At 38.6% G+C, this 13,488-nt stretch overlaps 1 protein-coding gene across 1 annotated transcript in view; it reads left to right on the forward strand.

Annotated features, from left to right (window-relative positions):
• Positions 1-13,488, forward strand: part of acap3b (ArfGAP with coiled-coil, ankyrin repeat and PH domains 3b) — a 51,265-nt gene that overhangs the window by 21,628 nt on the left and 16,149 nt on the right. Inside the window, exons 2-8 of the mRNA XM_083534095.1 lie at positions 3,167-3,224; positions 5,201-5,317; positions 5,465-5,518; positions 11,629-11,687; positions 11,777-11,960; positions 12,907-12,951; positions 13,118-13,213. Coding sequence (XP_083390221.1) covers positions 3,167-3,224; positions 5,201-5,317; positions 5,465-5,518; positions 11,629-11,687; positions 11,777-11,960; positions 12,907-12,951; positions 13,118-13,213 — 613 coding nt within the window. The remainder of the gene's footprint in view (positions 1-3,166; positions 3,225-5,200; positions 5,318-5,464; positions 5,519-11,628; positions 11,688-11,776; positions 11,961-12,906; positions 12,952-13,117; positions 13,214-13,488) is intronic.

Below are 13,488 nucleotides of genomic sequence, written 5' to 3' on the forward strand. Positions count from 1 at the left end.
CGTAGCTGCTGTTCATGATATTAACAGCACAAGTTGATAATGTGCATGTGATCAGATGTTCTGGAGCACAAGGTTGTGATGTGATGTGTGTGATGTGTGTTATGTGTAGGCTTTGCTAAAAAGATATGTTTTTAATCTGCACTTAAACTGGGAGAGTGTATCTGAACCCCGAACACTGTCAGGAAGACTATTCCAGAGTTTAGGAGCTAAATGTGAAAATGCTCTACCGCCTTTAGTGGACTTTGCTATTCTAGGAACTACTAGAAGCCCAGAGTTTTGAGATCTCAGGGAGCGTGACGGATTGTAGCGTGTTAAGAGACTGGATAGATACATGGGAGCCAAACCATTTAGTGCTTTATAAGTGAGTAGCAGTAGTTTGTAGTCTATTCGAAACTTAATAGGAAGCCAATGTAGGGACGATAAGATTGGGGTTATATGATCGTATTTTCTTGACCTAGTAAGAACTCTTGCTGCGGCATTCTGAACTAACTGAAGCTTGTTTATTATGTCATTAATACTGTATTGTACCTGTGATACAGTGCAATCTATTGAAACTATTGTACTTGTTTTTTGACTGAAAGACCACGATATGTCATTTTGAGAATCCGGGAGGTCTTTTGAGATCAGCTGTCTATGCTAAGTCAGGTGAAAATCACGGGAATGCAACATCCATGCAGCCTTGTCTCAAAACTGACGTCGTATTGCATTCCAAGCCACTTTTCCCTCTCATTCTCAGCTGTCTTGGATGTCAAAGCTAAACCAGCAAAGGCCACAACTACAAAATCCCACTTGAGCTGGGAGCAAGGATTTGTTTTTTTCAGTATTGCAACACATTAATGTTTTAGCCTAGATTGAGCCCAGATTGTTCAGGTTTTGATGGGGAATTAGCCAAAATATCGCTGTCAAAACCACACCTCTTGGAAGTGCTGCATTGGACAGAACTATGCATTCTCTACCCTGTCCCTAGAGTCACCCTTGCATGGAAGGAATTAGTGATTTTATTTACGGTTATTATTTTCCATAGACGTCCACTAGTCAGATTTCCGCTGAAGGTAGAAGTTGCATTATGAGTCTTGACTTTTGAGTTCATGCTGTGTGGATAATTAGTGCACTTAGGAGTAAAGGGACCTGCTTTAACCTTCACACCCCACTGTGCAGTTATGCACAGTGCTCAAAAAAAAGTAGAAGGGTTTATCCGTAATCTGAAAATAGCTAAATTTATACAGTAAAGCTGGGAGAATTAGCTGGGTATTATTGATCAGTCATGACTCTATAAGTGCATTTAAAGGTAGGAGACGCCACCACACTATGCCCTACAGTTGCCATGCAAGCCGACCCCTGAATGCACAAGTTCCTTCGTTTTGTAAGTGTTTTTATGTGTGCCTCCATATTTAAGGTAAACTGAAGGGCACTTTTTGGAGTCAAGGGGGTGGAATGAGGGCAGCTGTGGCCTCGCTTGATTTGAAGTGAAGAGCTAGAGAGATTCTGTCAGAAGGTGTTGGCACTATTTGCAGCGTTGTATTAAAAAGTGGATGGAAGTCATTGCTCCTGTTAATTGTAAACTAGGTACACTGTAGATCTGAAGCCAAAATTCACACACACTAAATATGCGTTTGAACAGAAAATATCCTAAACCATAGTAACCAGCATTTTACTTCCATTGACACATGAAATAGTCTAAAAATAAAAAAGTTAAATATTAAGTTAAATATTATTTTATTTATAAAAGCAATCCCAAAAATTTTATTATGTAACATCTCAAAGTCACTTCTTATTAACCAAGAAATGGGCTAGAGAGCACTTAGAGCCATAATTAGACAAAGTACAATCAGTAAAAAAGAAGGAAAGTAAAAAAATATAAAGAATTCATCAAATAACTTAATACCCAACAGAGTGCATCAAGTCTAGGTGTCACAAATTCACACTTAAATCAAACTTTTCTTTCCAGGTAGTAATAAATACTATAATTAGAACATAAGCCAAGAACATAGGTCAAGCTAAACACCTGTCCTGGACCTAGCCAGCAGGTTTAACTAGCCACTGCCTTACCTCCCACATAAAGTCTGTAATAAAATGTAAACACTAAACTTTCACCTGTTATATGTCTTGTTGTTTTTAGGTCTTGGCATTTTGTGTAACAGCAGTGCGGGGTTTTTTTTGTGTGTGTGTGTGTGTTTGTGTGTGTGTGTGTGTGTGTGTGTGTGTGTGTGTGTGTGTGTGTGTGTGTGTGTGTGTTAGTCCAGTCCTATAGCAAACGTATATTTTGGCTAATATCATTAATTTCATTTAATGTTGAATGCCAATATAATTTTGTCCATTGGATCACTAGACCCAACACATTATCAGATACTATTGTAAAAAGTTTCAGTAAAACCAGACATTTTGTTTGGTTGGATTTACCTTCTTTTCCATTAGGTTTCCTATATCTGTGATGGAATTTTGAAAAGATTCATATTTATTTGGAAGATGCTTTACAACACTGGCACACAACATGCAGCTGTGAAGTCTAACAATCCTCTAAACACTACCTCCAGAGCGTTATCCATTGAGGTCCGACTGCTCCCAACATCGACTGATATTAATTATGTTTAACCGCATGCTTACAGTGAGAAGCTACTGAGTCATTCTTTGCTCATGTGGTGATGTTTTTGTGTTCTGGTAGCTACTGAATGCTGAGGAATTCACTTGAGTCTGGCTGTCAGATGCAAAGCATGGAATCTGAGCTGAGCTTTTAAAAATCTTTTGTAACAAACCATTTCTATAAATAGAATGATTACTAGTATGTGGTTTGGGTTCACAAAGCTTTTAGTAATGGCTACTTGAACAGAGTGAAATGAGAGCTGCATTTGTGTAAGTGTGTTGCATATATTATTATATATATATTATATTTCATGCATGGCACCACTTGGTCTAATTCTTATTGATGTATAGCACTAATTACAATACTTCACTGTATTGGAACTGTATAGAAGGAGATATAGGGTTTAATTACATCTAATTCTTCTCTTCTCAGATTCTCTTGACTATAATTCATCATGATTTGTTATTATTTGAAGAGTTTCACTATGAATTAAGCAAGGCCTCATGCAGCTACAGCTGTTTCGCAGTATCATGATGATGCCTAACAAGAATGTTTGTGTTTTCTTTTTTCTTTTTGTTCTTTCAGAGCGAACATCGATGAGGTGGAGACAGATGTGGTCGACATCGAGGCCAAACTCGACAAGGCACGTGAAATCGCAGCAACCATTCGGTCGAAATTTTGCAGACTTTTGCTATTAATACAGCATGGAAGACAGGGAAACCTAATTTAAATTTGTTTTAGAAAGTACCGGAGCTTTTTGAAGTGTAAGGAAATAAAAAGCAAGGCTGTGTGTGAGATATTATCGGATTTGTAAATGCACAGAGTCAGGTAGGGGTTTGAATCCTAGCTCAGATTGCAGCAGCTTAGTGCGGATCAGAGTAGAGAAGAGTTAACTTTGGGTCTTTCAGAAGAGCTTTGGACAGTGTAAATCCCGATTACGCAAATCTATGCCTAATTGATCGTATGCCTAATCTGATTCCCTTGCACGTGCCATTAACTACCCCATCAATTTCCTATGCTTTCCTTGCTACCTTTCTTCTTGGTCTCTTCAGCATTTTCCTGCTACACACCGACCATCATGCTTACATATGCGTCATGTCTCAAACTCTCCGATTTCCCACTAACACGATTAGAATGTCAGCTCTTAGTTTTGTGTTGTGAAGAGACAGGTGGCGCACTAAAAGCTTCCCACTATCCTGTCCTTGTTATTCATTTATAGGTCTATAAGAAGAAGGGATGTATAGGGATTGCATGCAGTGACATCAGTGTAATTGGTTTTGATTCACAACCATGACGGTGGTCAAGAAAGATTTAGTGCCGAAGTAATCAGGATTCTGCGAGCTAATCGAAGGGCTCAGTTTTCATGAATGTGCTCTAAAAATGAAAGCCCTGCCTTTAAATCATGAAAATCAGATACAGGGTTGCGGTGGTCTGTTATTGGTTTTCTAAGTTATCAAACATGAAGAACCCATGTGGTTGCATGGTTGTTATTTCAAACAGCACTCAGGATACATGATTCATGAGTCATTTCTACAACCAAAATCAACAAGGGGGGGATGCAGAGGAACTCCTTTTTTTTCTTCAGAAAAATAAAAATACATATATGTTTATGGATAAATAGATATTTTCTTCTTCTTTGATCAAATTCTTATTATTATTACTAAGTATATAAGAGTGTGGAGAGACCTGCTATGTTGTATGGTTTAGAGACAGTGGCATTGACAAAGAGACAGGAGGTGGAGCTGGTGGTAGCAGATTTGAAGCTGCTGTGATTTTCATTGGAAGTGATGATGATGGACAGGATTTATTAGAGGGACCGCACATGTGGGACGTTTTGGAGACAAGGTGATTGAGATGGTTTGGTCATGTGCAGAGGTAGAACAATGCTAAGGATGGAGCCACCAAACAGGAGGAAAAGAGGGGTATATTAGTAGGTGAATGCTGAGGATGGAGCCACCAGGAAGGAGGAAAAGAGGAAGACCAAGGAGGAGGTTTATGGATGTGTTGAGGGAAGACATGCAGGTGGTTGTTTTGAAAGAGGCAGATGTAGATGGCAGAGTGATTTTGGATGATTCGCTGTGGCGACCCCCGATGGGAGCATCCAAAAGAAGAAGGATTATAATTATAATAATTATTATTATTAATATTATTATTATTATTACTATTATGTTTTTTTTTTTCATTAAAATGCTCTATCCTGAAGACAAAAAAAATTCTTAAAGTTTTAACTTTAAGAATAAATAATTTGTTTGTATTAATTTATTAAAGAAAAACTTCAAAAATATTCCACTACATCTCACAAACACATTGTTACAAATTAGCTGCTTTCTGCCTTTGACATAACCTGTATGTGAGCATGTCTGTGTGAACAGCCTTTCCTGCTGTGCTCGTGTGTGTGCATGTGTATTAACCCACACTGCAATCTAGCACCTATTTAGCATCGACTGGTCGGTGTTTATGCAAACGCTTGCACACGCTGTGAGGTGATAATTGTAGAGTGCCCCGGGAGCAAACACATTAAGGAATGCTATAATTTCTGTGTCAAACCTAATTCTCCTTCCTCTCTACTGCCTCAACGTTAAAAACCTTGTGACGTCTCTCGTACGTTCTCTCCATCAGCTGGTGAAGCTGTGCAGCGGAATGATCGAGGCCGGTCGGGCGTACACCAATGCTAATAAACTCCTTATCAATGGCATTCGTGACCTGTCGCACCACTGCAAGGAGGAAATGATCTCTGTAAGTTGTGTGTTCATTCATATTGATCCCTGCCTCCAGAATTGCTATAAAAATACACGTTATAAAAATAAACTAATGAATATGCCAATATGTCCTCCTAAAAGATGGTAATAATGTTTAATAAAATCTTGTCTGTGTCTTTTGCAGGAGTTTCTGGAGAAATGTGGAGAGAGCCTTCATGAAATCGTCAACTACCACATGGTGAGTCATCCGAGCTCCACTTACTTGGTTGCCACAATGCACACACATTCATCCTTAATTTAAAAAAACGTGTACTGATTTACATGCATACGGTACGTTCGAATCCAAAAGTCATAATGGTCCATCATTTCCTGTGAGGCGAACACGTCTCCTGAGTACCATACTATGAAACCATGTTGCTCAGGCTGAAATTTAACCCCCTGAGAAGCCTAATTTCTTTACATGCAGCATTTCACTTCACATCTGCCTGATGTGTTCCACATGTTTCCCTTTTGTGCTGATCTAGCATTATATGCAGTGTTTCTCAAGGAGTCACACACACAAATAAAATAAAATTCGACAGATTTCTACTTATGATATGTTTCTTCTATGTTTTGCATTTAGGTTACAAGACAAATAATCTTACCCCAAAACTTTTTTCTTGCCCCAAATTTAACTTTTTTTTGCATAAACAGATCCAAGTCCAATCCAATCTGTGCAAAGTTTCACATGTTCTCTCCATGTCCATGTGGGTTTCATCAGGGTTCTCAGGTTTCCTCCAACCTCCCAAAATATGGCGGCATTGATAAACTGCTCCTTAGGGTGAGGTATCTAGGGGGTTGCTCATGTGTGTTTACCCATATGGCAGCCTATCCTGGGTGTATCCCCACTGCACAAACCTGGTGTTTCTGCAATGTGTTTCCAAATCCAATTAGATAATGTGCTTATTAATAGGAAGGAAAGTACAGATCATCCGCATTTACAAATTCAGGTTCCAGTACAATTCTTCTTTCCAGCTTTGGAAGATCGAATCTTAGGGATGGAATAACACCAAATTGAGTGTACTTAAGAACTCGAAGTTTGATGCACATACAGAAAAGATTTTGGGTGAGATAAACTTGCATTGCTTGTTATTTAGCCAAACATTGAGACAACAAGCATGTTTTGCTTTTTTCATGTTATGCAATATTATAGGAGGAATCAGTTTTTTTCCAGGTTGCTTTTGGCTGGATTTGATGAACGAAAGTGACCTCAGTAAGTGGAATACACTTCATTTCTGTGTTTTTAATAAATCATGAAAACCGATCTGTAAATTTAAGGCTGATCCTTGATTAGGATGAAAGTCTACCTTTTACCCACAGTGCATTAGTTATAACTAAAAGGTTGCAAAAGGGTATCGTTTTACCTTTTCGGGGATGGTTTCAATAAACCACAATTTTGTAAACAATCACGGTGTATCTTGATGAACTTGATAGAAAGATGATCTATTATGTTTCCTTAATTTCTGCAATTTATGAAGCCTTTTGTGTGTGCGATGCGATCGAGTGAAAGTCGAGCAAAAGGAAAAGCTGTGACTCTTTCAATCTGTAAGTCAGAAATAGGATATATTGCTGACACAGAGAAAGTCCTTTTCCTGTTTTTGAGAGCTGACATAATTAGAAACATTACGTGAGAGAGAAAGCTATAGACAAAGAGAGAACGGTTATATATAGGTTTCAAATGACATGGCATTTGTTACCTTCGTTTTTTATCTGAATCCATTAAGAGCTGTAGTGTTTATTCCTTAAACTATTTAGGCTCCATTTGTTAGGTGCAACTCACACAGAGAAGACATACTGTACCTGTAGCACAGGAGTGCTGTCTGACTTTTCCAGAGCAGAGGAAATTCCTTGGCTTGTGGCTTTTTTTAATTGTCAGCCCCAAAACTGCTGATCCTTTCCTTCAAGTCTAGCACCATAGTTTCCCGCGAAGTTTCGCCACCATTGTGTTGTTTTTATGGACCAAGTTTATTCCTGCGATAAATAGTTCAGTGGAAACGCGGTGGAAACGGTGCATTCCTGGGGCTGAGCATGTAGGCGTGATGTTTTCAGGATCACGGCGTTATGAGTGCATGTTTCCGGCGTCACCGTCCTTCGATTCACTGAAGTGGCCAGATGACAATGACGGCTGTGTGGCTTTTCTGTCTCAGCTCATAGCTTTTGTAAGAGCTATTTGGGCTATTGCGTTACGAAATGATTGATGGTTATTCCTAGATCCCATTCGCTGTCACCTTTCTGGACAGACTTGAGAAGATGCTCCCAGAACAGAAAGGCCATCAGTTTAATTCACTCATGTCTCTGTCACTGGGTCAGAGCAGTTAACCTACCACTCTGTAAATCATACGCGTGGCAGTTTGCAATAGATCTAATTCCTTGCCTCATAAATCCAAAGACCTCGGTTGCAAAGGTCGCACCAGGAGGGCTGAAAAAGTGTGTGTGTGTGTGTGTGTGTGTGTGTGTGTGTGTGTGTGTATGACTTGGTGTCCAGCTCTTTAATTTGTGGATGTGGATCACAACGTATATTGCATCACATGAAAAAACGTTGCCAAATGCGATTTCTCAATTTCTCCTCACTACTAGAATGGTGTACAGAGTAATAAGACACACACAGGTCCTTCCTGTGCAGAACTAGAGAAGCCAAACACTTTAGTAATAAAGCTTTTTCACCTAACACTGCTTTTGTCTATCAGGCTGTAATCCTGTGAAAAGAGAACGAGAAGACGTGAGGAGAGGTGATGGACACGTGTGCTTCTCACCCCGACTGTAAAAGATAATGCCACTGCTGTGTTTGATAAAGACAAAATGCAAGCCACAAGACTAGAATCTTAGATGAATACAGCTAGAGATCGAAACGTGAGGAAGGAGTACACCCTCTATAAGATATCGGGGAGTGGGTGCAATTCAGCATAGAACACTTTCCATTGTGTTATTGGAGAGTGTAAAAATCCATGTTGACATGTGTGTGTATATATATAAACCTTAACAAATACAATGTACTTTCAGGTCTTGCGCTACATTTACGTCATATAACGTTAACAGTAATTACCACATATCAAGTTTCGCTTTCTATCGCTAATGCTATTTAACTAAATTACCCACATAATTTTCCCCCATAGGGAAGAAAATGAGACCACACTGAAGGGAGTATGTTTTCCATTTCCCCCAAATTTTTCCAAATGTTTTAATGCTAGCGTTAATGCTATGTCTTTGGGCTGGATGTACGCTTTCCAAAATAGCCAGCACTAACAAATTAGCTGTTCTTTTTTTTTAAGATGCGAAAGGTCAACATTTAAACAAAAGGCTATGAACCTTGAAAAATGGCTTTGAGTAGATATAGGTACAATGAGAACTATTTTCAAACGTATAACAATTTTTAATGTCAAGTAGTATTTGTTTAAACGCTAAAGTATTTTGCTTGGTATGGTCAAAAGTGATGGAGATAAAAGTGATAAGTGTTTTATATGCGCACGCTGTAGCTTGATGGTTAATTTCACAAGAAAGGGGTAAAAGTGGCTTCAAATGAATTATTTCATGTCCTATTATTGGTTAAATGAAGATTTTGGTGTTGTAATAGGTGCATACAGTATAGAAAAATTTTCTGTCTCAAAATATCCCTCCCCCACGCTCGTTTTTGTTTCCAGTACGCTTTAATGCTTGTCAGGAGTGTTGCGCAAGTCCTTGCTTCATGTTTCTTTTACACTGACCCAAATAGACTTTCATTTATGCCATTAAGTGTGTAGATTCTCCAATCCCCAGATCAGGGATGTAAGATGAGCCCGGATGATGGCGGAGATCAGTACTCGATCTTGGTTTATTTACTGTCTGCGGTGGCGGAGTGACCCGGTTGCATAACATCAGAGCTTACTCACCCGCACAGCCGTCATCTTTGCGCTAACAGGAAGACTCCCACAGTCCGGGCTGGTGTTGTTTTACGACAGCTTGCTGTGCAGTTCGCATCGGCGCTAATCAATATTGAATTTCACAGAACCATGGATGTCTCGCAAAATAACAAAAAAATATTCTGCATTTCAAAAGAGGCTCATAATTATGTCACAGGCTTTTTCTTTACAGTCTTAGGTGTAGGGTTTAAGGTTTCTCGCAGAAAAAATTCTGAAAGAAGTTGGCATGAGTTTTGACCTTGACCTCAGGACTTTCATGAATTCACATCTTGCTACGACGGGGAGTCGCAAGGTCTTGTTTTCGTAGCCATTTCTGTGTTTTCTTCACATGCGTGAGGTGGTCAAGCTGTGACTGTATGGAGCATGTAGTAAAACCCAGGCATTGAAAAGCCATTTTTCAACTTTATGATGCTGTTTCCAAAACCAAAGAAAACAAAACACTGCATGAAACAGTGAAACTGGAGTGGACTGTTTGTCAATTACATCTTTGACTTAAAAGACTACTTTTGGAGTAGGAGTCTTTATTAAGGTGCATTTTCTTTCTGGTTTGCAGCTTAAGAAAAACCAAACTTTCAAATGCATCTTGGTTTATTTGTGTCCTTTTTATTTAGATTGGGATTGAGGTTGTACATGCGGATAGCACTGGGACATCATGCAATGATCTTCCAGTTCTAGGTCTTCTGTTTTCCGTTCCTGTTTATCCTTTACATCTATAGTTATCACATCCTCTCTGCTTCTTTGGTTCTTTCTTTTTTTCCTGGAGGTCATTTAAGGTTCTGTGAAAGCACCTTCTTTTGTTAGTGCGATGCATGAGTGACCGCATTGCTGCTGCATATCGATGCCCTGGAACTACATTAAGGAGCCTGGGTGCTCCGTCTACAAGCTTTAAGCTGCAGGCCACAAAGAAACTCACACGTTCTGCTCTTTTCTCTTTTTGAATAAGTGGATGTGCTCTTTATTGGATTTCTCTATGTTGCAAATAATGCAATTGATTATTTGCAATTAGAGCCACAAGGGCATGGCATAAGGTTATGATGGAGAGAGCAAGAGATGAATGAAGCATATAAATAAATTAGCGTACGCACATTAAAGAGCATGAAATTGGACTGGAAACCCAGCCCGCGTTGTTGTTTGACGTAATCGTAAGCAGCAATTAAAATGCATTACTCACAATCACATACACAGGCTAATTAAATTAAACTGAAAGCAACCAGCTTCAGCTCTCCTGGGTGTAATGGACGGCCGCTGTTTATTGGCTATTTCTTGATGTAGTATAAGAAAGAAATGCTGATTTTAGTCTAGACCAATAAATGTAAACAAATGGAAAAAGTGAAGATGCTGTAAAGTAACACACTTCAGATTTATTTATAATAACAATTAATAATTTAGATTAAATTCTCCTATTTGCGAATCTAGTTGAAAAGTGCTTAAAGAATATATTTTCTATTATATATGATGTTAACTTTCCAACAAATAAATATCCTGTTTGATGCATCCTGTTTTCCTCATATCTGTCTTCTGAGCATGTGACACAGTGTGATGTTTTAACATGTGACTTTGTTTCAGTTTTATTCCTGTTTTTGACACTGTCCTACAATTTGTTGTTATCCTATGGTGTTCACCGATTTTGTGTTTAGACAGCGATCAGCTTGTCTCTTGTCAAACCCTGTTTAGTTATAGTTTTTGCAATTTACCATTACATCCAAGTCTTTTTTTTATAGTTCTAGTTTGGTCCGGAATATTTCCTGCTTTTGACCCAGGAATCATTCTATACATTTATGAACCATACTAGTTTGTTGCTGCTTTGCCTGGGTGTTGCCTGCTTGCATCTCTGGCAACAATTCACAGATTAAACTCAATTTCAATGTTTGCATCCTGCTTTTACTAACTCATATTACTCATGGAGACATGTTTTTTTAAACGTCTGCCTTTTTTGGTCTGGTGTAGATTATTTTCTGGTTCTTTATCTATTTGCCTTTCAATAAAAGATTATTTTAGACAAATAAACTCAGCAGTATTCTTTTTTACTCCATGCATCCACGTCAGTGCACAAACATCAGTTTAGGTAATAATTCAAAGCTTAAATGAAGAAATAAGGGGAGGTGGGGGTGTCAGGATTAGTGCATTGTTGGTTATGCAACTGCAACGTTGCCATCTAGTGTTCGTATGTGGTCATGGACTGTTTAGATCTGCTGCATAGCCTCGGGAACCACTGAGCTGTACAATTTATCCTCCTAATTGTTAAACCCAGGGTCAGATGTGTTGGAAGAACATTTGGGATTGAACATGGTGGTCTTAGAAATCTGTTTTTTGCTTCAGAGTTCTAGTCATTTCACACAAAGATGCTTCTGTGGTACTGAATGAAGGCAAAAACTAAAAGGCAGTCTGACATATTTTCCTTTGTCTTTTCTAGATCCTCTTTGACCAGGCTCAGAGATCCATTAAGCAGCAGTTGCACACGTTTGTCAAGGAGTAAGTAAGCTTTTTTGTAGAAGAAAGTTCCCTTATTTCCATAATCATGTATGTAGTTTATCTAACAATTCTTGCTTTCCACAATGCAGAGATGTGCGCAAGTTTAAGGAGACAAAGAAGCAATTTGACAAAGTGCGAGAGGACATGGAGATAGCACAGGTGAAAAACGCTCAGGCTCCCCGCAACAAGCCGCACGAGGTGGAAGAAGCCAGCGGCGCGCTTGTCGTGACCCGGAAATGTTTCAGACATCTCGCCCTCGACTATGTGCTACAGGTGACTGACCACACAAAAAAGCACCAAAGTGGTTCAGTTTTAAAAAAGGAAGCCAGGCTTTACATACCTATAAAAATAAGGCATATAAAATAAGGCGTTTGTTTGTGTACATGTCTGAAATAGTAAATAAAAAAGAATTTTCATTCAAGCCTTGCTTATTATACTGTAAAGAACTGAACTTGAGGGAGATGGTTGAGGATCTATGTGATTTAACAAAGCCAAAAACACAATTCAAATTTTAATGTGATAACAATAGCTTTATTCAAACACTGACAGGAATAAGTATCTGAGCAAGGCATTTTATTTATTAAGCAAGGCAAGGGTCAAAACAGAATAAACCATGTAGAACACGATTAGGCAATTAGGCACATCAAGTGTTCTGTGTGTATACTCTATTTTGCAAGATTTAACCTAAAAGTAGTAGTATGGTCTGATATGCACTCATATGAAGGTCAGTATTTTTAGTGTTTCCATAGTAATAGTGATCAGACATAAGGAAACAAACTATTCCTTCAAGGGTTAAAATATATATATCTCCTCTTTAATAAGTACCCATTAAAATGTGAAGTGTAGGCAGTAGATTTTCCAAATTAAAATCAACACAGAAATTTGTTCAATTTTGGAGGTTTTAAGGGAATATGTAGATTTGCAACGTAAATTTAAAGCTATAAATCAGTAGTGAATTTATGAAAGCTTTGTACTAAAGCACATATACATTTTATCTGATCTTATACTTCCTCTATAAGTTCTTCAAAATCATTATTGTTCAGGGTAACCGTACATTCAGGTAGTCGTGCCAAATAGAGACTGGGTTGAGTGGTACGGAATTCATATTAATAAATAGACTCATAGCCTGCAGTATTTTTAGCTCCACTGAGTGGCGCTGTAGCATTCTAATGCAGTTGTCTTCGCGTCTTACCTAAACCTAAACTCATTTTCTCCATAGATCAATGTCTTACAGGCCAAAAAGAAGTTTGAAATCCTAGACTCGGTAAGTGTTTATCCTTCTATGCTTTACTCTCTCAGCTGAGTCTCCACCTAAACGTTAAATGAGCATTGCATGTGCATGTGTAGCGTTTGTACTTTACAGTTTCAGCACCACTGATGGAACAGAACCCTGTCTCTTACTCTGGTTCTTCCTTCCTTGCATTGTATAGATGCTGTCCTTCATGCATGCACAGTACTCGCTGTTCCAGCAGGGATACAACCTTCTGGATGAACTCGACCCATACATGAAAAAGCTTGCTGCTGAGGTGAGGTGCTGCTTCATAATGGTTTTTATGTGCGTTACACTCCAACACAGTTCTAATGAGTTAAAGAACGAGTAATCTGTTCCCTGGCAGCTTCTTCAGACCATGTGTGGTGGATTATCAGTACTTTTTAAGAGTAGATCAGCTAATCCAATTCTGCCAAATGCTATAAACTGTGAAAAACTGATTTGACTTGTGTGAAGCAAAAAATTGGAACCCAGCTTTATATAATATGTAAAGCATTGATTTATTTTTTTACATTCATACCACAGTGCTGT

This window comes from Silurus aristotelis (assembly GCF_946808225.1).
Source record: "Silurus aristotelis genome assembly, chromosome: 28".
Classification (NCBI taxonomy): domain Eukaryota; kingdom Metazoa; phylum Chordata; class Actinopteri; order Siluriformes; family Siluridae; genus Silurus; species Silurus aristotelis.